Below are 25,543 nucleotides of genomic sequence, written 5' to 3'. Positions count from 1 at the left end.
TCTCCTCTCAAGTGATACATTCTCAAGATCCTGCTCACCACAACAAAAATCCTTCTGTTTGTGAGTTCACAACTGCACTACAGAGACTTTCAGAGTGGCAGTTGAAGTATCTGGGTGCAGTTAGGTGCAGGATGGAAATCAGGAACATAAGGCTTTCCCACACGACCAGAGGGCTGACACACTTTGAAATAGGAGCAGCCTCCGAATCTTTATCTCTCGCCGATCACTTGATAAACCTGTCGAAATCAGCCCTGACACTCCCTCCTCATCACGGTTAGCTGTGACTGGTGTGGAACCTTTATAGGCTGGTCACACAGAGCGGCTGCTCACTCTTTGAAGAAATAATCCTCATAGATCAACTGTTCATCCCCAGTAGCATGACTGTTTGTTTGCAGAAAGGTTTCTGTGGCTCATCACATTTCAAATCAACAGCCCTATCCATCTGAAAGTAAACAGCAAAATGTACACACAGTACTTGATTGACATTTGAATTTTGCACACTTTAGGCATGTTTGCACAATCTAGGCATGCTAATATTTGGATTTCTGTATATTTTGTATCTATAAGCTATGTTGTAACTGTTCCCCAGGGAATCATTAAAGTACATGCTACTATACTATTAAAAGGCATTCAGATTTTGACTGAGACTTAAGAAGGACGTGTGTTTGACTCCTAAGTTGTCACGCGCCTCCCACACTCTTCATGTTTCCAAACTCGCCATTGCTCCTAGCTATTTTGACACGCATATTCATACCTATCTCTGTCACTCTCTCTTTACCACATATCCAGTGTCAACAGTGAGCATGAGAAACAGGGGGGTGCTCAGTCACAGTACCACAGATAGGGGCTGAGAAGTGAACTGTGACTCCCTGCGGGGATGTGTTTAACAGCCTGTGTGTATGTGTGTGTTTGTATGCTTGTGAGCGTGTGTGTGCACATACGTGTTTGTTGTTGCCACCTCTGTAAAGGAGTCAGGATGAGGCTTCCCACAGAAGGGGAGAGAAGGTTTCAGTCCCACAACTCCCTCCTCCTGCCCCTCATCCCTGATGACAGCTGATTGCCCATCACTGCCCCTAAGGAGCCGACCTGAGGCTGTTTAGTCATTCCATTCATTTGATGGCCCTCTGTCGGTTACACAGTGTTATCTCTCAAATGACGTTACCAGAGCTGTAACCTTCAGTAAGAACCTCTCACTTACATAGGATCATGCTGGAACAATAGACGTGTATTATTAAGAGTGTAAAGAGACAGATATGCTGTGGAGAAGAGTGAGGAAAAAATGACAGAGAAAAAACAGACCATAGCAGAGACACAAACTAGACACGTACATGGTGGCCTTGACTTCCAAATATATGCAAATCGTTTGTTTTTGACCAGCAGTGCAATAAATCACCATTCCCCTTATCCTTGGGCTGTAAGTAAGCCGTTTGTTGTAACAGTCACGTTGTATACTCTCAAGGATATCTGATTCCACTAAGATGTTGCATGATAAGAATCTGATGAGGAAGGGATAGTAATTACAATAGGAACCAAAGTTTGAATTTGATTTCAGAAGATTGCTGAAATAAAATAATGATAATCCAATGTTGTTGTTTTGTTTTTTTAAATCACAGCTCACATGCCTCATAACCAACACCATATGATGCTTAGGGCCAAATATGCACAAGCCCATTTTAAAGACAAATGCTACTGAGAGAACAGTCAATAGTTCAATTATCTGATGTCAGTCTCAGTTAATTAAACATTTAATTGACCATCTAAGGACTAATGATAGCAATCCCATTACACATGAGTCCTTCCGATGGCATACCCACCTCTTGACCCCCACGTGGAATCGACTGGCTCCGTTTATCCACTGCTTTCTGTCCTCTTACAGACACACTGTAGACTAACACAAAAAGATAATGTTATATTTGCTGTGGAGGTCTGATTATACCTGTGTCTAATGTCTATGTAACAGAAACAGCATTAGTGTATGATTATACAGTTACCTGGTATGTTAATGTCACCTTCTCTCTCCCACTCAGCTATCTTTATCTGTGGGAGCAGACCAGCCTTTGGACTTTTCTACCACTCACCCTAATAGTTCAATCTGACTGATCATTTGAAAGCCTGCTGATACAGACAGATGGGTAATGGATTGCATGGCAAATCAATGGCTGGATCAATGGAAGACATGCATCAATAAAAGGATAGGGAGCTGTTGAAATGGACACCAGTGTTAAGTGTCAAATGGAACAACCAGCAGGCTCTTGACAAGTTCACCTTGTCTGAAAGAAGGCCAGCTTTCCAGTGTTGTGAATAATTAAGTAATAAGCTTGTGTTGACTGAGAGTTTCACACACTGAATCGCTCTCTCTTTCCCTCATTGTGTGTGTGTGTGTGTGTGTGTGTGGTGTGTAAGTAGGTTAAACAAGGATAATGGCAGTCAGGGCTTCTGTTTCGTGGACTATTAACATGTTTTCTTTCCTTATCTGGTGTCCATCCTACTGATCAAGTAATCAATGTGCTCAAGGCAGCCTGCTCACACTGACAGCGGTTGTTATGAAATGACCACAGAAACATTATCTAGGGTTGAGTGAGGTATGATAAAATAATGGAATTGCTAAACACAAAGGGTTCTAGGACAAAGGAATTGCTATCTCTTCCAGACATAAAAACAGGAAGTCTCTTATCAGGACACATTTCAAGAACAGATGATAATTGCCACCCAATTAATTAATTTGCCTACATATTTCTGGGTGGCCACTCAAAATTATCAATCTAAAATCAGCCATGTCCAATTTACAGTTTCACTACAGTACACTAGTTTATTGGGGAAAAAAACAACAAACAATAACAGTGAACTGAGTTACTCCATGTTATTTCATGGTAAACAAAGTATATGACTGAGGCCCACCCAGTGTAGGCTTGCTCTACTCTGACAGTAGTAGGCCCAGTGTAGGCCTGCTCTACTCTGACAGTAGTAGGCCCAGTGTAGGCTTGCTCTACTCTGACAGTAGTAGGCCCGGTGTAGGCTTGCTCTACTCTGACAGTAGTAGGCCCAGTGTAGGCTTGCTCTACTCTGACAGTAGTAGGCCCAGTGTAGGCTTGCTCTACTCTGACAGTAGTAGGCCCAGTGTAGGCTTGCTCTACTCTGACAGTAGTAGGCCCAGTGTAGACTTGCTCTACTCTGACAGTAGTAGGCCTCGACTATAAATCACTGATTTGAAGGGAGGAGGCAGAGGAGCAGCTGGACGTGTCTAAAAATAGCAGCCTCGCTGTTGGACAGAGTTTAAGTGCAGAGCACGCAGTTAGCACAGAAAGACTATCAACAATATCCACCACCTGCATTAGCCCACAGTGGTGTGTCATCAGCATTTTCAGACCAGAAATCGTCAGACCTAGGAGCAGCTGAAACTCTGTACACGCCACCATCTGACTCCCCTACCTGAACATCCACTGAACAACAGCAAAAACCTGACTACATGTTTTAGAATCACTTAATTTTCCAATGACTTGAACATTTTTTATCAATGTTTCCTGCCCTAAGGCAGAACACTCCGTCTCCAGAGCAGTGACTACCCGTGCCCTCCCTCATGGAAAACACACCAGGGATGGATGGCATCACAAACAAGATTAATCGTGACAGGGGTAGCTCAACAAGGCTGGATTCAGCCAACTGAGCAGGTTTGATGAGTTTTTTTTTTGTTAAAAGCAATTAACTGAATGTTAAAGCAGGTGACTGAAACCTGTTGACAGAAGACAGGTACAGTATATGAGTGAACATAAGAGAAAAAGAGAGCGGGAGGGTGTGTGTGGGGGGAACATAGAATTTGGGAAACATATTTTAAAAAGACAGATTAATTTCAGTGGCAATTGCCAAAGACAGAATGATTCCGATGGGAATGGCCATAGATCACTATCTGACTAAAGAGGGTCAAGTAATCAACCTAACCTCATCAAACACCCCGTGTTTAGAGTAATTGAGGTTTACGTTAACCATCAGGAGAGCCATTTCAGTCTGTCCCGTTAATTAATAAGACAGGCCTGATTATTGTTGTTACCAAAGCTACGAATAGCAAACCCAGAATGTTTGGAATTAAGTGAGGATACTTTACCTTCTCTGCTTCTTTTTCTCATTTAATCATTTTCCAATGAATGTCATTGCAAATGTGAGATTCAATACCTTGGAAGGCATCAAGGTAGTCCATATATAAATCTATAGGGTGATGTATACAAATCCAATAATCAATGAGGGTGGCTGTTATTGTCTTTCTCCCCTGATCTCTGTTGTTAAAAGGAGATCAGTGGAGGATGAACAGAGTGCCGTTGGATGCTGAGAAACTAAAAGGGCATTACCCTTTACTTTGGGCAGTCTGAAGGACAGTGTGCATTTGTGCAATCATTGCATCTTCTTTATGAAGGAATTTCCTACACACACACACACACACACACACACACATACAGAGACATTGACACAAATGTACATGTTCTCATCACTCTTGAGTCAGAACAAAACGAAAACCAAGTAAATAGAAATACTGTGTCTTATCAGATACATGAATCATGTCTGTCAAATTAAAGACTGAAGAAAGTGATTACACTAGCAAGATCTGGATGTTGCTCTAGACCGGGCACGCACAAGGTTAAACTCCATTTCCATAATTGTGATCCATGATAATACACAATGGCATGCTCGTGGTTACTAATCTGATTAGCTTTTAATTCAATAATGTGGTGGGACAATGTTACACCTTCTGTCAGCCACTATGCCAGCCAAGATGACTTTATTCAGTGTGCACTAGTGTACTGTCTACCAATAGAAACTGGAAATGACCTTATGTGGGCATTTGGAGGGAATTAGGCTACTCAATAAAGACACGCATGCATGCATGCGTGCACACACACACACACACACACGGCCTTGTGGTTAGAGTGTCTGCCATGAGATTGGGAGATTGGGGGTTTGATCCCTGGCTGAGTCATACCAAAGACTATTAAAAATTAAAAATATGAAAAGGTACCCAATGCCTCCCTACTTGACACTAGAGCATCAAGGGTTGGACTGGGGGTAAGTCCCTATGACATACTGTTAGAGTGTCATGTCCAGGGGCTGTATTTGTACTGGACATCAAGCTGCCTCAGGCTGCCCTAATGGGCCACTAGGCTCGAGAACCATTGGTTCTCAAGGCTACTTAGTAAACACACACACACACACATACACACATGATTAGAGTGAATAGTCAAAATATATAAGGAGTCTGGAGTGGATCTCCGAGTCCAAAGCAATGAGTTAGACCAGACACCAACCAGGGAACCCACAGCTATTTGATATCCAAGTTTATGGTTCCCTCTGGTGGCAGAGAAACCATTATTGTTGCTGCTGATTCCATAACCTGAACAGGGGAATTAACCCCTGTCCCACCAGACTGCACTCAAACCTCTCTAAATGTTGAATATTGAATCAGGACACAGATTTGATTGAGAATACATGACCCACCTAGCCACTTCACTGATATAATAAGTCCTGTCCTTTTCTGTCTTTGAACAGTGAATGTTTACTATTGAAGCATAAACATTGAATCCTAAATTCAAATTGGCAAATTATTAATTAATATAGTACTAATTTACATGCATTATGTGCAGTACAATGGGAATTAAAAATAATTTTAATGACAGCACACCTAATGCCTGCTATATTGAAAAAGAAAAAAAAAAAGTCAAAATCAAAGTATTTCATTCATTTTCAAGGTCCAACCCCACTTGATACAACACTCACTGAAAAATGTTATGCAAAATGCTTAAATAAATAATTTTAATATCTGTCATTTCATTTGCTTGATGTGATGGCATGATTTGTGATAAAAAATGAAGTACTCAATATGCAACTGGCAATGCTGTTCCTTTCCTTAGGCCTGGTGTTTCATGTGCTGTATGCTATGATGTACTAACAATTGAGGGAAAGTATACCAACTTGTCAATTATGCACTAAATGATTAACATTTCATTAATACATGATCTGTTCTAAGATAAATGTGTGTAATCTTTACAAAATAACTAATAACCAGACGGTTCTGCTATGGAAACCCTGCTGTTTTCATTAAAGTTTTTTTTTTACAGCAGCCAATTAGAATCCAATTCATTTGCAGCCAGTGTGTTCTCTTGTTGATCAATTGTAGCTTCACTATTTGCATGAAGTGGGTTTTGTTAGGCAGCCTGGTTGCATTTGGGCTACACATTACAACATGAGTTGTTGACACTGTTATTTTAGGTTAAATAATCCGTCTGGTTTCTGGTCATGTAAATTTATTCCCCCCAAAATTGAAGGAAATCTACAGTATCTTTTCACCTGCATCACATCACAAAAAAAGCTTCTTAAATAACCGGAAATACTGCATTTTTATAATAAGAAAGCAGAATTAGATTGGAAAACCCATTGCTCTGATAAGCAAATGATTTGGACCACAGTCACGATTTATCCTTTGTGTCTACTTTCTACAAGCCCGATGCAGTCAACGTCTTCACTGTGGTTAAATATTCCTGCAACTAACGTCTCTGTGGAACATTTATGATGGTCCATTTAAATGAAAGCAAAACATTGGCCTGGATTCTTCACTATAGGACCTTTGTCCTTAAGTAAGAGTCAGAAGTACAAGACCCCACACATGTCACAAGTATAAATCTACATCTTATGAAAGGGCTGTCAAGTGACAAAAAGTGAAGTATCCCTCTGGAGTGACAAATGCAACAATATGAGCAACAAGGAATCAAGGTTAACAGCTTCTTTATTACGGGAGTTGTCAGCAAGGCACAATAAAACTGCAGTTCTCTCTGAAAGTTGCAGCTACAATTGAAAAAAGAATTTCATTAAAATAAACACATATATTGCACTTATTCAAACTATACTTTTCCTCAAAACTAGTGTTTTTTGCAGTGTCTACACAATAAAAATTTCTAAACTGTGTCCATTCTTTTGCCTTCTAAAGTCAACTATTTGTGCATGACAGTAGAGTGGATCCACATAATCACAAAAACAATGGTAAAGATGCATCCCATTGAACATCAATTTAGCACATATTTTTGCCATAAATAATAGAGCAATATTTTTGGTTACATTATGGCAAATCTGAACTAGTCTCATCCAGGTATTGTACCCGTACCCTATACATATACCCAATGGGTATAAACCAACTTAAACTTGAACTAGGTTGTATAAAAAAAGAACACCTCAATTTGTGAAATCAATAGATGTATTAGAGGGTATGCTGGCTGCACAGTTTAGCAAGAAATATTAAGATGTGTGTGAAAGCAAAGGGAAGGGTATCAGACAAAAATGAAGAACAAGGCCTCACAGTCAAGTACACAAACAGTACATGGTAAAGTACGTTCATATTTTCAGCTCAAAATAAACCTTTTGCATTTCCCTTAAAGCCATCAAGCAGTGTGTAAGAAATGAATACAAACCTCATGACCAAACATTTTTCTCTAACACCAGCCAGCCCCTGCATCTAGTTCTGATAGATTCTCTATTCATCTCAGAGGGGAAATTCTGTCAAAATTTTACTGTAGGCATCTGGCTCTTGGCCAAGTGCCCATGCCTACACCATCCATCATAAGCCCAGGGGCATGACCCAGCCCATGATCTTTTTGGGCTTTGTGTGCTCTGTGGAGGCCCGGCCCTAGGGCCATGTTGGTGAGGTCCACCAGCTCACGCCGGTGGGACAGCGTGTTAACCATGTGCTCCAGCTTGGTGCGGATGGCAGAGTAGTGATGCTGCCTCTCTTTGGTCAGCTTGTGGAAGCAGTCCCTCAAGTTACCATCAGGTGGTGCTGTACAGTGACGTATTGGAGGGCTGCGGTCCACCCCATGGGTTAGGGAGGTGGAGCTGGCCTCAGAGGAGGAGGACACAGTCTCTCTCTGGATGTTGTTGGTCTGGGCACTGGTGGAGGTGATGCTGGCAGCAGCCGCTGTGCTGTTGGGGTCGTGAGGTAGGTCAGTGTTCTGGAGTGAGGGCTCCAGGTCAGTCTGGACTGCACTGTCCACCTTGGGGCAGCTTGTCTGAGTCGAGACATGGCAGAGGGTGTTGTTGGGTGATGGGGGGTCACCAGAGGATTGGCACTGTGCAGCACTACCAGTAAGGACCTCCTGCATGTGCTCCTGCTCCTTCCAGTCTTCACCAATTGTGGAATGGTTGGAGTTCTGGTCCCACTCCCCAGGCAGCTTACTGGTGTCAGGCAGGCAGGCAAGTGTCAGTGCTGAGGCCTGGGCCCGACTGGGTGTGCTGGTCAGACAGATAGGCTCCGCGGGCCTTTCCCTGGCAGGCTGAGGTGTCCCTGGCCGTTTGACGAGCAGGTGATCATAGATGCCACTGTTACGGGCACTGGGAGGGCACCGGGCACCAATGGGTATGGACTGGGCATAGAGGATGCGGAACTCCTCATCAAAGTTCTCAGTGATCTGGCCAGACAGCTCAATCAGGTTGCTGCTGTTCAGCTTTCCGTCTGTCCAGTTGAACCTTTGCAGAGGAAGGCAATAATAAATACACAAATCAAACAAATAATCACAATCAGTAAGCCACTTCATTTTTGCTAACTGAATACAATATATGGGATATAAAGTAATGTTGTATACCTTATTCCTTAACTGTATGGTAAGACCGATGCAGTGGCGTCTCATTTGGCAGTCCTTGTATTTAACTGTAAAAATGGTTGAATTCTTTTGAGAACTGCCAAATGAGAAGCCACTGCATCGGTCTCATCATTTTATTATCTTTTCCCATCCTTTAAATAGGATACATTACTGCTGCACCCACCCCAGCCACCCGGGAGGTGCAACAAAATTCTTAAAAGGTTTTCCAGTGCTAAACAGCAGATAATACTGTGGTAATGCTCTCTGTCATCTGACTGAGGGAAGCAGGCTTTTTACCTGTAGGAGCCTGTCGCCACTCTGTTCCCATCAATCAGCATGAACCGCTCATGAACTTTTCCAGTAATCCTTGCCCCCGATCGCATGAAGTATGTTCCACCAGTTATTGTTCGCACTCGCATTTTCTTAGAAGTTAAGAGGGGGGAAAAAACAATAAGTTGTATTACACAACACAAGCAAATTATGTTACACAGGTGTATCGTGATGACTGCTAGATATACAGTACAATACATAAAGAGTAATTTGCCCTCCTATTATCTCGGCCCTAACATCAATAACCACTTACCTGAAGATCATCCAATCGCACATTGATGTTGCTGCACATTTTGAGGAAAGCAGGAGCACATGACTGGTCCAGTAGGATGTACACAGGAACCTTGCGTTTGTTGCACGCCTCCTGTAGATCCTTGAAGATGTCCAGGTCAGTGAGAGAGTCTGTCACTATGGCAATCACCTGCAATGGTAAACAAAGGCAATGCAGTGAAGCCGATAAGGAGTTCTTCATTATGTGGGTTTTCTTGATAAGTCTATATCTGATGGATATAAGTTTATGAGCCCAACAGGCAGTGGTCTTTTAGCTGTATCTGTGAAACCCAATCCTGATATGCCATCTAGATATAGGCAAGATTATCCTAACTTTAACAGGTGTGGGAGAAGCATGCTTAGGCATATTCGGAAAGGCCATGAGAGTGCTCCAGACTTCTTTTTGTTAGGAGTAATTGCCTCAATGCTGGAATGTTAACAGACAGTTCCCAACACGTAGGCAACATGATTAATTTGGCTTGGAATGTCTGTTTTAGCTATGTACCAAGGTTTGCATTAGTGTAGGCCTACAGTATGTCACTACTAGCCATCCTGAAGAAGGTAGAACAATGACTCTAGTTTCTGAAAGGCCTGCGGAAATGGGGAATGAGCACACAAACGCTTGTAAACTCATACTGCAGCATCATTGAGAATGTCCTGACTGGAGGCATCACAGTCTGGTACGGCAGCACCACTGTCCACGACAGGAAGGCCATCCAAATAGTTGTGAGGATCATCAGAGTGGAGCTGCTGGCCATCAATGTCATTTTCAATGTCATTTTATTTATATAGCACCATTCATACAAATCAATAGTGCTTTACATAAAAGGAGACAGATAAAAATTAAAGGATAGTGTAAAATAGAATAAAAAACTATAAAACTGAATGCAAATTAAGAACACTAAGATATTAAAAGAAGGAAAACTGTGATAAAAGCAATGTTAAAAAGGTGTGTTTTAAGATCTCACTTAAAAATTACCACAGTCTCAGACATTCTCAGGTCCTCTGGCAAGGTGTTCCAAAGGCTGGGGGCATATGAACTAAAATTTGCCTCCCCATGCCTCTTAGTCCTGGCTCTAGGGACTGTTAAAAGCTCAGTGCCAGAGGACCTGAGGGACCTACTGGGTGTATATTTTAAAGCATATCTGATATGTATTTAGGTGCTTGATTATGTAATGACGTATAGACTAAATATATTCTAAAACTGATAGGTAACCAGTGCAGTGATTTTAAAACTGGTGTGATGTGTGCCCTCCTTCTGGTCTTAGTGAGGATACGTGCTGCAGCATCAGCGTCCTCGACATCTCACTCTGCCCCCCCCCCCACACACAACATCAACAGTAGACCACCTGCAACCCCCTGCTGGACAACCCCCCCTTTTCCATATTGGACTATTACCCACCCACACCCTTCATCAACAGGTGTTGTGCCGAAAAACGACAAAAAAACAAACTTTCTCAGGAGATTTCAGTCTGATGTTGACCAAATTCGGTATACTTGCATTTGATGACCTCTACTTTGAGTCCTGGAACGTTTGTCATCGCTATCCTTCACAGTCCTGAATTAGGAGGGGCAGTCTCATTTCGGCAGGGGGTTGCCGATATACTAGTGCCCCCCACCCCCAAACCAACTCATGCTTGTGTGTTCTGGCTGAGTGGAATAACTATAGACTTCAGAAATTATTCTTAGTGAGATGCTACAGTATATTCACAAGGGCAGCATGTTTAATGCACAAAGTAGGCCTATCACATTCAAGTCTGCTATCTGACACTTGAGGAATTTGGCTAATATAATTTGACTCTAAAAGGTCGCCTATTCATGCTTGAAGTATAGGCTAGTAATATAGGCTAGCCAGCAGATTCGGCGACATTCAGCGTTCATTTCGGGCAAGGCAGAACACCTATCCAGCACACGACACTTGACTTTACACGTGTAGCCTACGTCTGTATTATATTCATATTCTAATAGGCTATATTTGGGTTTAGGGTTTTTCTATAGGTTTAGACTTAGGTTTAGGTTCTTTCTATATTCAGGTTAACATTATATTATTCAACTGCAGCCTATATTTAACTATTCATTTAGGCTTCACTTTTAGGTCTAGGTTAGGCTATATTATATTAGCCTATTCATATTTACATTAGCCTACAGTGTTAAGTCATTAACTGATAAGCATCTGTGGAGAACAGGAGCAAGAATTTCAATGCTCTGGAAATAAAATGTATTGAACTTGAACTAGGCTATCCATGTTCACGCGGTTCTGAATCAAAGCCCTTGAATGTTGACATTAGTCTATCGTATTCTGTATATTGTCATACCTCTTTTGCGCTTTTTATCATTCGTCTTGCAGCTTCCTTGCAACTGTAGATACATTCCCCATAGCTGGGTTGGAAATGTGCAACGGCGCGAGTGACTCCACGGAAGGAACCAGAGGTGAAGGCGGGCCAGCCGATTTCCAGCAGCGGAGGCTCTACATCAGAGATCTCGGGAAAATAGGTAACAGAGGAGCAATCCATGGTGGAACTGCATACCGACTGCTCGAAAACCATGTCGTCTCCATGGAGAAACAAACACCTTGGCACCACTGCCGCACGACCAATGCGGCAAATCTCATCATCGGACAAAAAGTTGGGAATGCTCTCTTTTCTGAGAAATTCCATAAAGTTGTCGACTCCCCCTGAAATCAATTCTTCCAAGGCGAGTCGATGTCTTTCGTTATACAATTCTTGAAGATTCAAATCAGTTCCCTGTTTAGAGGGCCATCTCGCAGGTGAATCATCCAAACACTGTGATAAAGCCATAATTTAGTGTCTTCTATAGCCTACACTTCCAACAGTGTGCAGGTAATACTGTAATCACGTTTGTATTTTGATTTCCATTCGGTTCCTGCCCCTCGGTTGTTGGCATTGGCTGTCAAACAAGAAACGCACACTGTTCTCCACTCTGGATGTGCTTTGAGACTGTCACTCTGCAAATGCACTGCACTCATTGGCCAGCCGTTTGAATTTGGAGGCAAACAACTCTGTTTGCGCCTCCCACCTTTTGCAACATTATCCAGGCTAGTCTCACTCTCGCATGGCCAGACCTATCTCCTCCACGCTTAGCGCTGTGTCAGCGCTGGAGAAAGGTAAAAGGACCAAAAGATAGATCATGGGATGCTTTTTCTTCTGCGAGACCTTTCTGTAGGGATGTAGGCTATCTGGTGCACTGAGCCCACGCCACAACCTAATAGCCTACGTCAATACTAAGGTGAACAATGAAGCAAGAGCTTTCAATTAAAACCTAGCCTACATTTTAAAGGGCGCTGGCTGTCAACATGATTAAAAAGGCTAATTAGCCTAGGCTATGCCACGTGTCAAATGACTTGTAAGAAATGGAAATTGATTTAGATTAGGATAGGCCTAGCCTATTATTTCAATCAGACAGACAGATGGATAGATAGATAGATGCGGCGACCAGCAGGTGCGTGTAGGAGTGTGTGAATGTGTGTGTATGTATTGTCTTTTTGACTTTTAATGTGTCGATGTCTTCTGTCCACTGTTGTTGATGTTGTGCTGCTCCCTGCAAATAAATTGCCTCTGGGATTTCATAATAAAGTGAAGTTAAGATAGATAGATAGATAGATGCCTTTATTTAGACAGGGAAGAACGTACTGAGACGTGCAGTAAGAATCAAGTTCACTAATCATCCTCAGGTGGTTGGACACTTCAGTTGTTGCGCAGTTAGCCTAGGCTACTGTTGCCTAACCATTACATGGCCTAAATAATATAAGAAGACCATGGGCTTATATTTAATTTTCTCCTCTCCTATAGGCTAGGCTACTGTAGCATACTACACCAGCAGGTAGGCCATGCATCTGCCTGACTCGACAGAGATAAGGGGACAAAAATCCCATTGTAGGCTAAAGGCATTAGTTTACATTAGGCTACCTATAGGCTACCACTGCGAAGTTAAGCTAATATTTAGTCTACTAGAGTTAATTTTAAGAGATGGTGAGTCAGAACAATCATGCTGTGCAAACTGTCCGAACGAATTCACATTTCGATCGGGACGCGTAGCCTACTCAATATAGGCTATTATAGACATTTAATCTTAAAGGATAGTTTACAGTAGGAGTAGGTTAGGCTTCACTACCATGCTCGAGATTTTCTCTTCTGTGAATGCAACATGCGCGACCCCCGCCTTTCTCCAAAATTTAGATGAAAGGGTTTTTGGATTTTGGGTGACGCTTTGAATCACGTGTTCATAGGAAATACTCCGTATAATTTTTGGCTGCCTCGTCCTGCCCTGCCGACCGTAGTTGTTTGCTGTCCACACAGTGAGCGAGGAGAGGTAGGCTAATGTAGGCTACCTAGTTGTGGTCACTGCCGAGTTCACGCCAGTTCACCGGGTTCACTTGAGGAGAGGTCCCACCCCCTCCTCTTCTCAAAGCGCAACGGACGGAGCTAATCTAAAATTATTCATTCTATAGACTATTAATGTCGGATACCATTTACTCCTGACCGACAATCAAGGTAAGGCCACACGTATCCTTGTATACAGTCGAGCAGCCCTTATAAGATTATACCAATGTGTTTACTGGAATTCTGTCTCGCTATTAAATTTTATCTGGTGCTGTAGTCTATGCAGTTTATATGAAGTCGCCAATGTAGGCTATAAAATGGCGACAGTAGGTGGGGGGTGCCTAGTTAGGATTTTGGGGAATATTCATTAGGCTGTACTATATGTGTCATAGATTGTTCATGGTAAGCTTCGTTCGTGTTTGCCAACAGGCTTCTGGAGTGAACGGGTTAAACTTGTCAGTTTGTTACAGTTTCAAGAATGTTCAACGTTCGTCTTATTTGCCCCGCACGCTACAATGTGACGTTTCCTATAAGTAGCCTATAGCCTATTGCACATCGGAATATTTCCACCTACTGTCAAGTGGTTGAACTGTCTAGTTAAGGACTTTTACCCAAATAAATTGTTATAATTAAAATACTGACTTATTTAACCGGGTTTTATGACACAGACGAGTATCCAGATTTTTATATTCGAAAATCTCTTTGAATTGGTTACCATATAATCACCATATAGAGTAGCCTCCACGGCAGAATTTTCGTTGTTTTGACTGTATATTCTAGTTCACTGGCAATAGTGGATGTATTTTTTGGAATTCCACGCTTTTATTTTCTCATATGTTTTTGAATCACAGACCTCTCAACAATAACCAGCAGCTTGAGCCATGATGCAGTCATTTTGTCATCTCGTTAAAATTTAATGTAGCTGTGTAGTGCAGATTGTAAAGTCATCGTCTGAAATTGGCTACCTCACTTCATAATACTGAAACGTCACACACATTATTTTAGGTGTGAAGTCAGTCATCTTGACATCTGTGCATTCATGCAAAAGCTGACTATCATGTGCCAGACTGTGACACAGACATTGGGAGGAATCCCTGTAGGCTAGTAGTGACTGACGCGGCTTCAGCCACTCTCCTCTTTACTAGCAGGCTGTATCCACCCATTTCAGTTATTTGACCCCTAATATCACACCACTTCAAGAATTAGGGCTAACATGATTATCATTGCTCAACAGTGGGAAATGTTAACTTTTTACTATTGTTTTGTCGGTGATTTCCTTATACCTAATTTCTCACACCAATACATCAAACCAAAAAGGTGCATGACGACTGATGTGAGCATAGAGAGCGTACAAAAATCTTTCAGTCGCACTCTTCTAATCTTATTCCTCGTCAGAAATCTCTCATTACTAACAAATACAAAGGTAGACAAGCTCTCATCGCCTGGCTCCACAGTATGCTCAGTTTGGCTTTGTCCGATGTGTGTCTGTGTGGAGTGTTTCATTCTACACTGGGGGAATGTCAATTCCCTTTGTGGATCCCTGGAAACGTTGTTCCATCTCCCTTCTCGGAACTGGTCTAATGAGGCCAGGCATATTGCCTTTCATCCTGACTCCCTGCAATTAGGGATGGCTCACAGTTATGGTTATGGCCATAACAGAGAGTGTTTGTATACACAGACACAATGTAATGGGCTGAAAGTGCCCAATCTCCCCTCAAAAAAACATCTTTGTGTACCACTCCTTTTTTTTACCAGGAATATTCCACTTTGAGGATTGTGATGTTCTATCAACACCAGTTGGATAATATTTTCATGTCTTCAGTTCCATGGCCAGATTACACTGGAGGAGGGTCATATGGTCATGATTTGCAGTTTTAGCTGACTTCGAGTGTATAACATTCCTTGAGTTCAGAGAGGAAAATCAGCTATCTAATGCCAACCAGATCTATGTCCTAGCAGGTCTGTGCAAACAGGCATATTCTTGATAACAGTGTAGTTCCCCCATCCTTACAAAACAGTCTCCAAACCAAACTATAGTTCAACAAGTTCATGTCTGAAGTCTGTGGTTCAACACCATACTGTACAAGTTCACTTTTCCCCCATGCTTTTCATCATCTTCTATCATTTTTGTCTGAGGGATATTTCAGTATCGAGACCAAAGCAATCAAAAGCTTCACAGAGACGGCATGTTTGCTCAGTTCCAACCAAAAGAAACGTCTGTGCACTCTTGAGAAGAAAAACTGGGGGCTAGTGAGGAATGAGCCCCTGCCACTCTCTCTGTCCTGTGCAAGAAAGGTTTGGTCAGCAGGAGCTGGTGTTTGCCAGGCTCTGGCAGCAGCTAAGGGCTGTGATGTCAGCCATTTTAGGTATTGGACAGTACAATGTACGGTCCGCCGCCATTTTTCTTCCTTTTTCTTTTTAAGTTGCCAAATTCAACGCCTGTTGTCCTGGCTACAGAAATGGAGTTATTCTTCAAAAGCACGGAAATAGGCCATATGAATCCGTCCCCCCCCCCCCACATGGTTAATTTTGTCTGCCATTTCAGTTCGACCATAGGGATAGGGTCTGGAGAACACAATTTGATTTTTATGGGTATTGAGTGAAAACAAACCCAAGAGGTATAGAGAAAGTGCTCAGGCAGTCATTAAGCGGTACATTCTGTCCTTGCTCCCCTCCTCAGGCCTGCACTGTAACAAGGCAATAACTGACAGAGGGGTTATCGGCAACGTATATGTCCTCGTTTCTCTGTTATGACATTTTCTTTCATAAACACATCAAAAGAGTGAAATGCACTGTGTGGTACAGTACTAGATGCTGCACGTTGATGGGCCGTAGTAGAGAGATGAGAGTGCTATATGCATTCACCCCACTCAAATGATCTGAAACGGTCTGAACTGACCTGCTCAAAGATGGCTGAGCAGGAAGACCAACTTTGTCCTGTACTGCCTGGGTTTACAATTTAAGGGGTTCTTTTTCTGTGTGTGGGTGTGTGTCTGTGTGTATCTGTCTGGATGGGCGGAGGGTGTAGGCAAGTGACTCCTCTTGTGTGTGGTGTGTGCTGGGCAAGGGGAAGAGAGGGGTTGCCATGGCAATGTTAACACATGAGTGGCATTGCCGACTGGTCTCCCAGCGGACCGGGCTGCAGTCACGGAGGTAAGGGGGGGGGGTGAGGAGGAGACGACTGCCAACACCTGCGTCTCGACAGACGTTTGGAGACACGCATGTATACTACAGTGTGCATAAAGAAGAAAAGATGGAGGACAGAAGGACAGGCAAGACACAGTTGACAGATTTGCCGTATTTATGTTAGGCTACTCGACATTGACGAGTGATGACTCCCAAAAAATGTTCAGTACAATTCAGTAGACCTTGCTTCTAATTACTGTTGACAAGTCACACAGGCACACAGAGCTATGCTACTAATCCACATCCATGCTGCCAAACATACACTCTCAGACACAGAAAACATCATGGATACAGAAGACACTCAGACATGCAGGAAATTGAACAATGACAAGTCACCGGTCAGTCGTCTGAAGATCATGTTTCTCTCATAAACAAGACACCATTGTTCCCCATCTCTTCCCTGTTCTAAACAGTGATTGCTCTCTGTCTCTGACTTATATTTGGGTGTCCAGATGATCCACTCACATGACGTTAATCTATTTAATGGACATTTGGCAATGTGTCTGTCAGGAGTTGTTCTGTCTGCTCCCACCCCCAATGCGGGGTGATATTACAATTGATTTTAAAAGTAAATTCCATGGAAAATGGTTGTGGCCTTTTAAAACAGACACAAATCCTCATGAACTTTTAAGTGTTGAAAACGAATAATGATTTTTTTTTGTTTTCCCGACTGCTGCATCAGAGGTTTTTTTTTACCAGTAGTTCAGTTCAAAGAGAAATATTTCTGAAAGCTTTGATGTGTGTGTGTGTTGCAGGTGGAATTTAAACCACCTCATTGCGCTCTCTGCGTCATCGTCACTCATACGCTCACCACCCTGTCTTCCTTTGTCCCTCCTCCTCTCACTGTCCTCTGCTCTCCTTCATGTGACAAGCACCAGAACAAACGCCTATCAAACATCAGCCCAGTTTTCTCATTCCAGTCATCACAGCAACAGCAGAATTGTTCTTTACATTTCAAAGTCTCCCTAAAATAGTTTGTTCCACTTCCTGCAAACCAAACCACGTTTGTATAGCTCGGCATCGAAGGTAACACAAGGCCTATTCTTGTTAATGAATGTGAGTGTTTAGAGAGCTTGTCCCCAGCACTGTCCCTGTACCTCAGTTCAGATCCTACTCCCTTGGTTTAGTGAGATAAAAAGAGGCTCCTCTCAGCCTGGCCTGTGCCAGTATCGGGACATATGACACACTGGGGACAGACAGTGCTTGTCTGAGTCGTCTACCTCAGTGCTGAAACACGAAGCGTCTCTTTTCAGAGAGCTTCATTCAGTGGTTCGCTGTCTGGGAAGCCCTTGTATTGCGTTTGATCGCACGTCTCGCAGGCTAGATAAAGCACCCTATTCTTTTGATAGGTGGCCTGTTTTTTTTGCAACCTTTCTCAACTTTTGGCCTGGGTTTGTCATGCAGGAAGTCAGGTGTTTGAGGAGGAGAAATGCCAGTGCAGTGTTTGTGTTGACACTGTTATTTCTCTTCTCTGGTACTGCCCATATCTCGTCACATCTTAATATTCAGGAGCTATTACTGTTTCGCAAACACTTTTCTATCAGGTGACATTTTTGAAGAAAAAAAATTCCTACCTATATCTACCTATTCCCTTCCCTACTGTAACTATACTTAGAACAATATTATAAATATTGATATATATATATAATTATAACTATCAGACTTGAATTTGGGCAGTAGTTGTTATATTGTCAATACTAGATTGTATTATTGTAAAATAGATTAGATTGTAAAGGGGTCTCCAAAATGTATTAATAAACATGAACCACATTTGCATGCATAACAGGACCATTGTTTTGCATGAGAAGTGGCTTGTAAATCAATGAACCAATGGAACTAACTTGTTGAACCCACTGTCCTCACCAAGGGTTAAGTGAGTGTGCCGTCAAATAGTATCATGACCTCTCCAGCGGCTAAACATACAGCACATGCCCGCGTCTGGATGCAGTGGACCGGGATTACTGCATAAGATGCTGGTGACCTAGTTTTGTTCTCTGTTTTTTGTTGTTTTTAGACGGAAGGCAGCCATGATTAGAAATATAAAGGGGCAGTTACAAAAAGGACGTCACAGCCTGTCTGGGTTCGGCATGTTCTGTGTTCAGTCACTGGGGGTTTTTAATTCTGGAACAGGTTCATCTTTTATTTACCAGGCAGCCGGCTTTGGTGAACACAAACGTTGGAGGCCTCATTCAGATTGACTGAATTCTCAGCAGAATGTGGATGTGAGAGATAGGATTATCTATACATTTTCAAGAATGTAACAGTATACTCTGTATTGTGTATGTATTCGATATGTATACATTAGAGCACTAAGCAGTATGTAAACTGTATGTTATTAAGCAGTGTGTGGCTAGTACTGAACCCCAGAGCTTAGAGGTGTGTCTTGGACGAGGACGTGGAGCAGCATCCTGAGTGCTCTTTACTGAGCGATGTACTGTCTGGCCAGATGAGGATGGAAAGGGAAAAGCCATCCACACATTCACAGCCAGAGAGTAGGAGGAGGGAGAGATTAAAAAAGAAATACATTGTGTGTGTGTGTGTCTGTTTGTATTTCAGGGTCATTGACGGGTCAAGAGTGTTTTGAGGAAGCAGAGTCCTATCTCAATGTTCACATCTTACAATGTTTTCTTCAATCTTAATTGCATATGGTAGATTGCCCAGAGAAAGAAACACTATGAGATATTTAGCTATGAAACTATAAAAACAATAAGTGGAAAACCTTGACCACAGTTGACCCATGTCCTGAACGGACTCTCTGGCTCACAATTGTTATGTTTTTATGTTTGTGTGTGTGTGTGTGTGTGTGTGTGCATGTGCGTGTATGTGTGTGTGTGTGTGTGTGTGTGTGAGAGAGATGGAGAGAGAGAAACAACCCCTCAATCTTTAATGTGTTACAAATGGCGATTTTTACGAGTGATCACAGATCAACTACACATCTGTTTATTTTATAGCCATAGGGCCATTAGCCCATCAATAGTTTTAGATTTTTCATGTATGATCCTTAAACATCATTGACATCACATAAAAATGCACTGGTGTTGGCTCACCACATTGCTCCCAAAGAGTAAAATCTAAAAGACTAACAATATTGCCTTTTTAAAATGTGAACCGTGGCACTAATCCAAGCTTGGCAGCATAGTTTGGCCTTAATGTGAGGCACATGATCAGGATGCTCGCTAAATTCCCTAAACATTGGGTAGTTGAAGTAGCCCTTGGGTAAGATAAGTTTATATTCAAATCCTTCAACTAGGCATGTGTATGCATTGTTCTTGTTCAGAAATGTCTGCGCAAGAATGAATACGTTTTTTAGGTAAATGTATAATATGAAATAACAGGAGAAGCACACACTGGTGATCAGATTTAGATGTTTAATTCCTCATTTATTTTCTGAGCAGTACAATACACATTTCAACATTGTCCTCTTCAGTGATGAGCTTTTAATTAGGCCTATAAATCATACCATCAGTGTGTGCTTCCACCAGCTATTTTTCATTACGAATCATTCTCACAGTTTACCTTGTTTTGTTTTCTCTCACACGCATAGGTGGCCAGTGAACTGCTTCAACACATCTGTGCACATATGACAAGAGACCTGAGAGCAAGAAGGCAAACATGAAGCAACACTGTGACATCATAGCACTTGGTCCATGACACTAAACCTTGATCAGGACCTCCTCACTAGCCATCAACCCTCTGCTTTCATACCATACAACCAATCAGTCAATCCATCGACACAGATTAACACAATGGCCAGCAAGAGGAAATCAACTGTACCTTGCATGATCCCCTCCAAAACCAAACACGTGCGCGAGGAGATTGTCCTGGGCTGTCTATCCGAGCTCCTACCCACAATCCCAGAGGACAGCATCCTTAGCATCTCTGGAGAACAAGCGGGCCACTTCTCCCATGACTCCTCCAGATCCATAGGGGGTGACAGATGGCACAAAGGAGGGACATACAGCTGCCCTCCCTGCTGCTTTGAGTCCAGAGACCTGAACTTCTTTTTGGACCATCTACACAACTGCCATGCTGATTTCAGGGCCCAGCCTAGCTTCTACTGCCTGAACTGTGGGGTGTCAGTGGTCCAATTCGAGGCCCTAGCCCTGCATAACGCCAGAGCCCACCCTGAGCTGATCGGGGGCTCCATCCATGGTTCCCTCCATGTCAAAAAGAGGGACGGAATCACCACAGTTGAGCAGAGCCTGTTCACAGACAGCGGGGAGGACCTCCGAGAATCCGGGATCTCCCTGACTAAAACGCCTATAGCCAGGATGATGAAGGCCAAAGGAGAGCACAAGAAGATAGTGGTCTCCCACACTGTGGAGGTGCGAAGGATAGACACAGGGAAGGAGACAGACCCCAACATGTTGACAAATGTGCCTGAGCTCCAGAACGGGTCTCCTCATGTGACTGGTGCCCCTGCTATGCCCAGGACCTCTGTCACCCATGTGATAACAACAGCACCCAGTCAACCCTTTCACCAGCACACTCCCTCTCTCTACTCCTCCCACTCTTCTGATTCCAGCGGAAACCTTCCAAAGGTGATGATCCCTCTAAGCAGCATACCAACCTATAATGCTGCCATGGACACCAGCAGCTTTCTCAAGACCTCCTTTGGCAAGTTCCCCTACCCGACCAAAGCCGAGCTTTGCTACCTGACTGTGGTTTCCGATTTCCCGGAGGAGCAGATCAAACTGTGGTTCACAGCTCAGAGACTGAAGCAGGGCATCAGCTGGTCCCCCGAGGAGATAGAGGAGGCCAAGAGGAAGATGTTCAACACTGTCTTCCAGGCAGCAGCGCCTCAAAAGCAGCCCTCAAAACAACGACATGCCAATCATATAGTGACACATCACACGATCACCGCCCAGCCTGCCGCAGTGGGACCCAACTACCAGACAGCCAGAGTGCACCATGGTAGCATGATAGGCAGGCAGACCAGGGTCATAGCTACTCAGGCTAATATGTCAGCTGGCCAGCAGATCACTAGAGTCTCGTACATTGCATCTGCAACCCCCCCAAAGCATCCATCAGTGGTCAGAACAGCTCAGGTACTGACCAAGAGTACTGTACCAGCCCTGGAGACAGACAAGAGTGTGAGCCTGGGGTTGGACATTCCTGGAAGTAGCAGTTGTGTCGTAAGCACCGGCAACCGAAGCAGCAGTAGCAGCAGCAGTTGCAGTAGTAGCAGTAGCATTAGTAGTTACTTCTCCAATAGTAGTAATGGTGGTGAAAATGGCACTAGGAAATCCATGAACAACGGCAGCCCAAGCAACAGCATAGTCAGTTGCTCAACTATCATTAGCAATAATAATGGTAATTGCAGTTCTGACTATGAAAGCCAACAAAACAGCAAAGTTAACAATGAAAGCAAACAAAACAGCAAAGTTGACAATGAAAGCAAACAAAACAGCAAAGTTAACAGTATACCATCTATCTTGGAAGGTTTCAGCGGAAACAAAAGTAAAGTGATCATGAACACCAGCAAATCTAACAACAACCCAGATCAGTGCCCATTAACACAGACGGATGATGACAAAAATAACAACTATATCCCCCGCAAGACCAACAGTGGCAGTGTTAGCAGTGATTATTCCAGCACTAGCAATAATGATAACAACCTGAACCATGCCAGCAACGCCCAAAATGACAACACCAGCACCACTGTCATTACCAAAAGCAGCAGCAGCAGCGTGTCCATGCTAGAGGAGGTCAAATATATTAAGGAGTTTCCCATGAAAGGTATGTCAATTTTACAGCAGCTCATCAAAGAGGAAGACCATGCTGAGACAGACAAGACTGTTCCAGGGCTTAAAGTCGACCCCATCAAGATCAACCTGAAGAGGCTGAAGGTGAACGAGTCAGATGCCATGCCAGGCTCTGAATCCGCAACTCTAGGGCTCAAGCCTGACTTTCCTAAGACCCCCACTTCCCAGCCACCCTTCTTTGCCCCCTGGGACAAGAAGACCCCCCAGCAGGTGCACCTTCTCAGACAGGCCTTCTCCAGCACCAGCTGGCCCAGCAGCCAGCAGTACGAGGAGCTGAGCACCATGACGGGCCTGCCCAAGCCGGAGGTGGTGCGCTGGTTCAGCGACAGCCGCTACATCCACAAGAATAGTCAGCTACAGTGGCTGGAGAGCTACCAGCATCCACCAGCAGGTGTGAAGGAGGGGAAGGGCCTTAAAGACCCAGACCCTGATACACCGAAAGACCCAGATCAAAGGAAACTGGTTGACCAGGATCTGAACAAGCAGCTTGAGGGAGGACGACCTGGCCAGCTGACCACCATCCAGAGGGCTGTTTGGCAGGACACTCACACTCCACTGCTGAGTCTAGCGAGCTCAGAAAACACGCTGGAGTCAGGAGCTCTGCAGGACCACTGGACGGACAGAGAGGATGAGCACCAGCAGACTGCCACCAGGCCGGCCTTTGTGGAGCAGCAGACTGAGGGCAGTCAGGCCAGGTGAGTCTCTGAACTGTAGATGACTTACTACATTTAAAGGGACACGTTGTAATTTAGGTGATATGACATATACATTGCATTAACATGTAGTTACATTACATTACACGTTACATTGGAGGTTTCTTTATATGAGGTGCCCATTATATTGTGAATCAAATGAGGATATTAAACAAAGACATCTTTTGTTTGTGTAGTTATTGTGTGCACTTATTGTGTGACTAGCAGAGACGAGAAAGGGAGAGAGGGAGCATGTGTACTGAATAGCTTCTTCTGACAATCAAAGGTCTGTGTTTTAAGAAGCTATTTTTAGATGAAACAGAGTCTGGGCAGGGCCATTGAATTATAGATTGACAGAGTGTGCTAATATATATGAATAAGTCATGACAATTGTCTTTGGTGAGATGGCTTTCACAAGGGCTAGCTCCTGATTTCCTAGTATTAGTTTACTATGTGCATCTCAAAAATATACAAAATGTACTCACAGAACATCAAACATAATCAGGGCAGCCTTGTAATAAATGCATGTCCTATTTGTATGCTTGAGTCTTTGTGTGTGTGTTTTTTTTCCAAGGGATCGACTGAGGACAGAGCTGCTGGAAGTGTGACAGAGCGATCCAATCACTGAGGGGGGAAGGACGGTGTGGCTGGCCAGCTTTACAGCCAGGGTCTGTGTGTTCATTATGACAGCAGATGTGATTGTAGCTGAACCGTTGGACCGTTGACTGTAACTGTGAATACCCCCTATCCCGTCCCTTCCTCTTCCATCACCCATCACTTCCTGCCATCCTCTAAAGAAAGAACTTTTCACCCTTGAGTCCTGTGATTAAAGCCTTTCTTCATGCTTCTATGTGGTTGTGTGGGGAGGGTGCAAAATTAGGTCAGTTAGATGGATCACAAATGGAAAGAGAAGAACACACAGACTGGATAACTGACTTGAATGAGGGAATTTTATAGAGAGAAGATACTGTTGTTAAGACGAGGGAGATATGCATACATATATGATTGAAAATGCACTATTGAGGATTGTTTTTATTGACTGGACAGTAAGTGTCATGGAGGTGTTATTGTTAGCTTTGTGATAAATATATATATAATTTTTCTTTTTTCTTTTTTAAACTTTTTTTTAGCAACCAGTACAGTACTTCAGCACTGCCTTGAATTCTGCTTTTTCTGTCATTTGGTTTTCAATTTTACTTACTCCTATAGTCACTGTAAGTCCAGATGCAATCAAAACAGTTTGTATTCAGCTCTGTATAGATGTTGGTAATCACAGTTCAGCTGCTCGCAAGAGACAATACATACAATGCACTAATGAAGACAGCAATGCTAAAATCACTGCCCCAGAGTAAAGATATTGACTGTTGTCAAGATCAATACTCTTCTACACTGCCCTGGCTTGATCTGCAAACTCAACAGAAAGAGCCTATCACGCTAATGTTGCCTTACTCAGCTGTCCCTGTGTTATGACTTGTCTGCCCATCACCTTGCTTTTCAGCTAAAATGTGCTGTTGAGATCAATTTTTTTCCAGTGCATTGATGGTTATTGCTGGTCTATGTATGTGAATTTGCTGCTTCTGTACACTTTGAAAAAGTTTAACATTTTGCTGTTATATCAAATATTACTGGCAAATGTTGTAAAAATCAAAATGTCAATTTGTTCTAAACCCCTGGACACTGACAGAGTAAGATCTTGTGCTAGCTAGAGAGCCAAATGAGGAGATATTTCACTCCACTGAATTTTCATGTGTTCATGTAAATGTACAATCGTAGTCACTACATGAATGCTACAAAGCTGCATCTTTGTCAAGCTGCTAACTAGCTATGAACGGTGCTATACCATCCAAAGTGAAATTGGAGGTGACCTCCTACCAGCATTGTATGCACTTGTCGTATGTTACCAATTTATTTTGGTTTTGAGACATTAAAGATGAAAATGAATCTGGACTTACTGTGTTATGATCACTTTTATGAAATAGTTTGATCATAAAGCACTGTTGTATCATCCTTTCTACACTTCTAAATCTTTACAGAATAAACAGAATACTCACTGATCAAGAATGTCTGTTGATTTTGTCACAAAAGCATTAGTTGATAGCGTAAATGATGCATACATATTTCCAGTTGGGACAAATACTGTAACAAAAAGCAGGTTTCGTGTTAAACATACAGTGTCATCTACTGGCGAAGAACCGTTTGTGCACATACACCTCAATATACCGAGACAAATCTGTTGACAGGGTGGGGAATTCAGCTTTGGCTATTTCTCCTCTGGACAGAAGGGAACAGCATTTCTTGGTTCTTACACAATGAACTGCAAGCACAACAGTGGTCTGGAAAGAAAGCCTTTA

At 43.0% G+C, this 25,543-nt stretch overlaps 2 protein-coding genes across 2 annotated transcripts; one reads left to right on the top strand and one right to left on the bottom strand.

The window, feature by feature from the left end:
• Nucleotides 1-6,837: 6,837 nt before the first annotated feature.
• On the bottom strand, nucleotides 6,838-12,025 carry fam83d (family with sequence similarity 83 member D). Its single transcript, XM_084440781.1, has 4 exons — nucleotides 11,525-12,025; nucleotides 9,193-9,360; nucleotides 8,907-9,031; nucleotides 6,838-8,496 (listed from the first exon to the last, which is right to left on the bottom strand). The coding sequence occupies exons 1-4, from the start codon at nucleotides 12,005-12,007 to the stop codon at nucleotides 7,542-7,544; spliced, it is 1,731 nt and encodes a 576-aa protein (XP_084296907.1). The 5' UTR covers nucleotides 12,008-12,025; the 3' UTR covers nucleotides 6,838-7,541.
• Nucleotides 12,026-13,611: 1,586 nt separating this feature from the next.
• On the top strand, nucleotides 13,612-25,233 carry zhx3a (zinc fingers and homeoboxes 3a). Its single transcript, XM_084441191.1, has 3 exons — nucleotides 13,612-13,720; nucleotides 20,280-23,195; nucleotides 23,767-25,233. The coding sequence occupies exons 2-3, from the start codon at nucleotides 20,383-20,385 to the stop codon at nucleotides 23,798-23,800; spliced, it is 2,847 nt and encodes a 948-aa protein (XP_084297317.1). The 5' UTR covers nucleotides 13,612-13,720; nucleotides 20,280-20,382; the 3' UTR covers nucleotides 23,801-25,233.
• The last annotated feature ends 310 nt before the right edge of the window (nucleotides 25,234-25,543 follow it).

Source organism: Borostomias antarcticus, assembly GCF_949987555.1.
Source record: "Borostomias antarcticus genome assembly, chromosome: 7".
Classification (NCBI taxonomy): domain Eukaryota; kingdom Metazoa; phylum Chordata; class Actinopteri; order Stomiiformes; family Stomiidae; genus Borostomias; species Borostomias antarcticus.
Note: the sequence above shows the minus strand (reverse complement) of the source record. Positions and strands in the feature narration are given on the sequence as shown.

Coding starts and splice junctions, on each gene's coding strand:
- fam83d (XM_084440781.1), bottom strand. CDS start 12,007: ATGGCTTTATCACAGTGTTTGGATGATTCACCTGCGAGATGGCCCTCT. Junction 9,032..9,192: donor TGCGATTGGATGATCTTCAG/GTAAGTGGTTAT, acceptor TTAACTTCTAAG/AAAATGCGAGTGCGAACAAT. Junction 8,497..8,906: donor GTGGCGACAGGCTCCTACAG/GTAAAAAGCCTG, acceptor TCCTCTGCAAAG/GTTCAACTGGACAGACGGAA.
- zhx3a (XM_084441191.1), top strand. CDS start 20,383: ATGACACTAAACCTTGATCAGGACCTCCTCACTAGCCATCAACCCTCT. Junction 23,196..23,766: donor ACTGAGGGCAGTCAGGCCAG/GTGAGTCTCTGA, acceptor TTTTTTTCCAAG/GGATCGACTGAGGACAGAGC.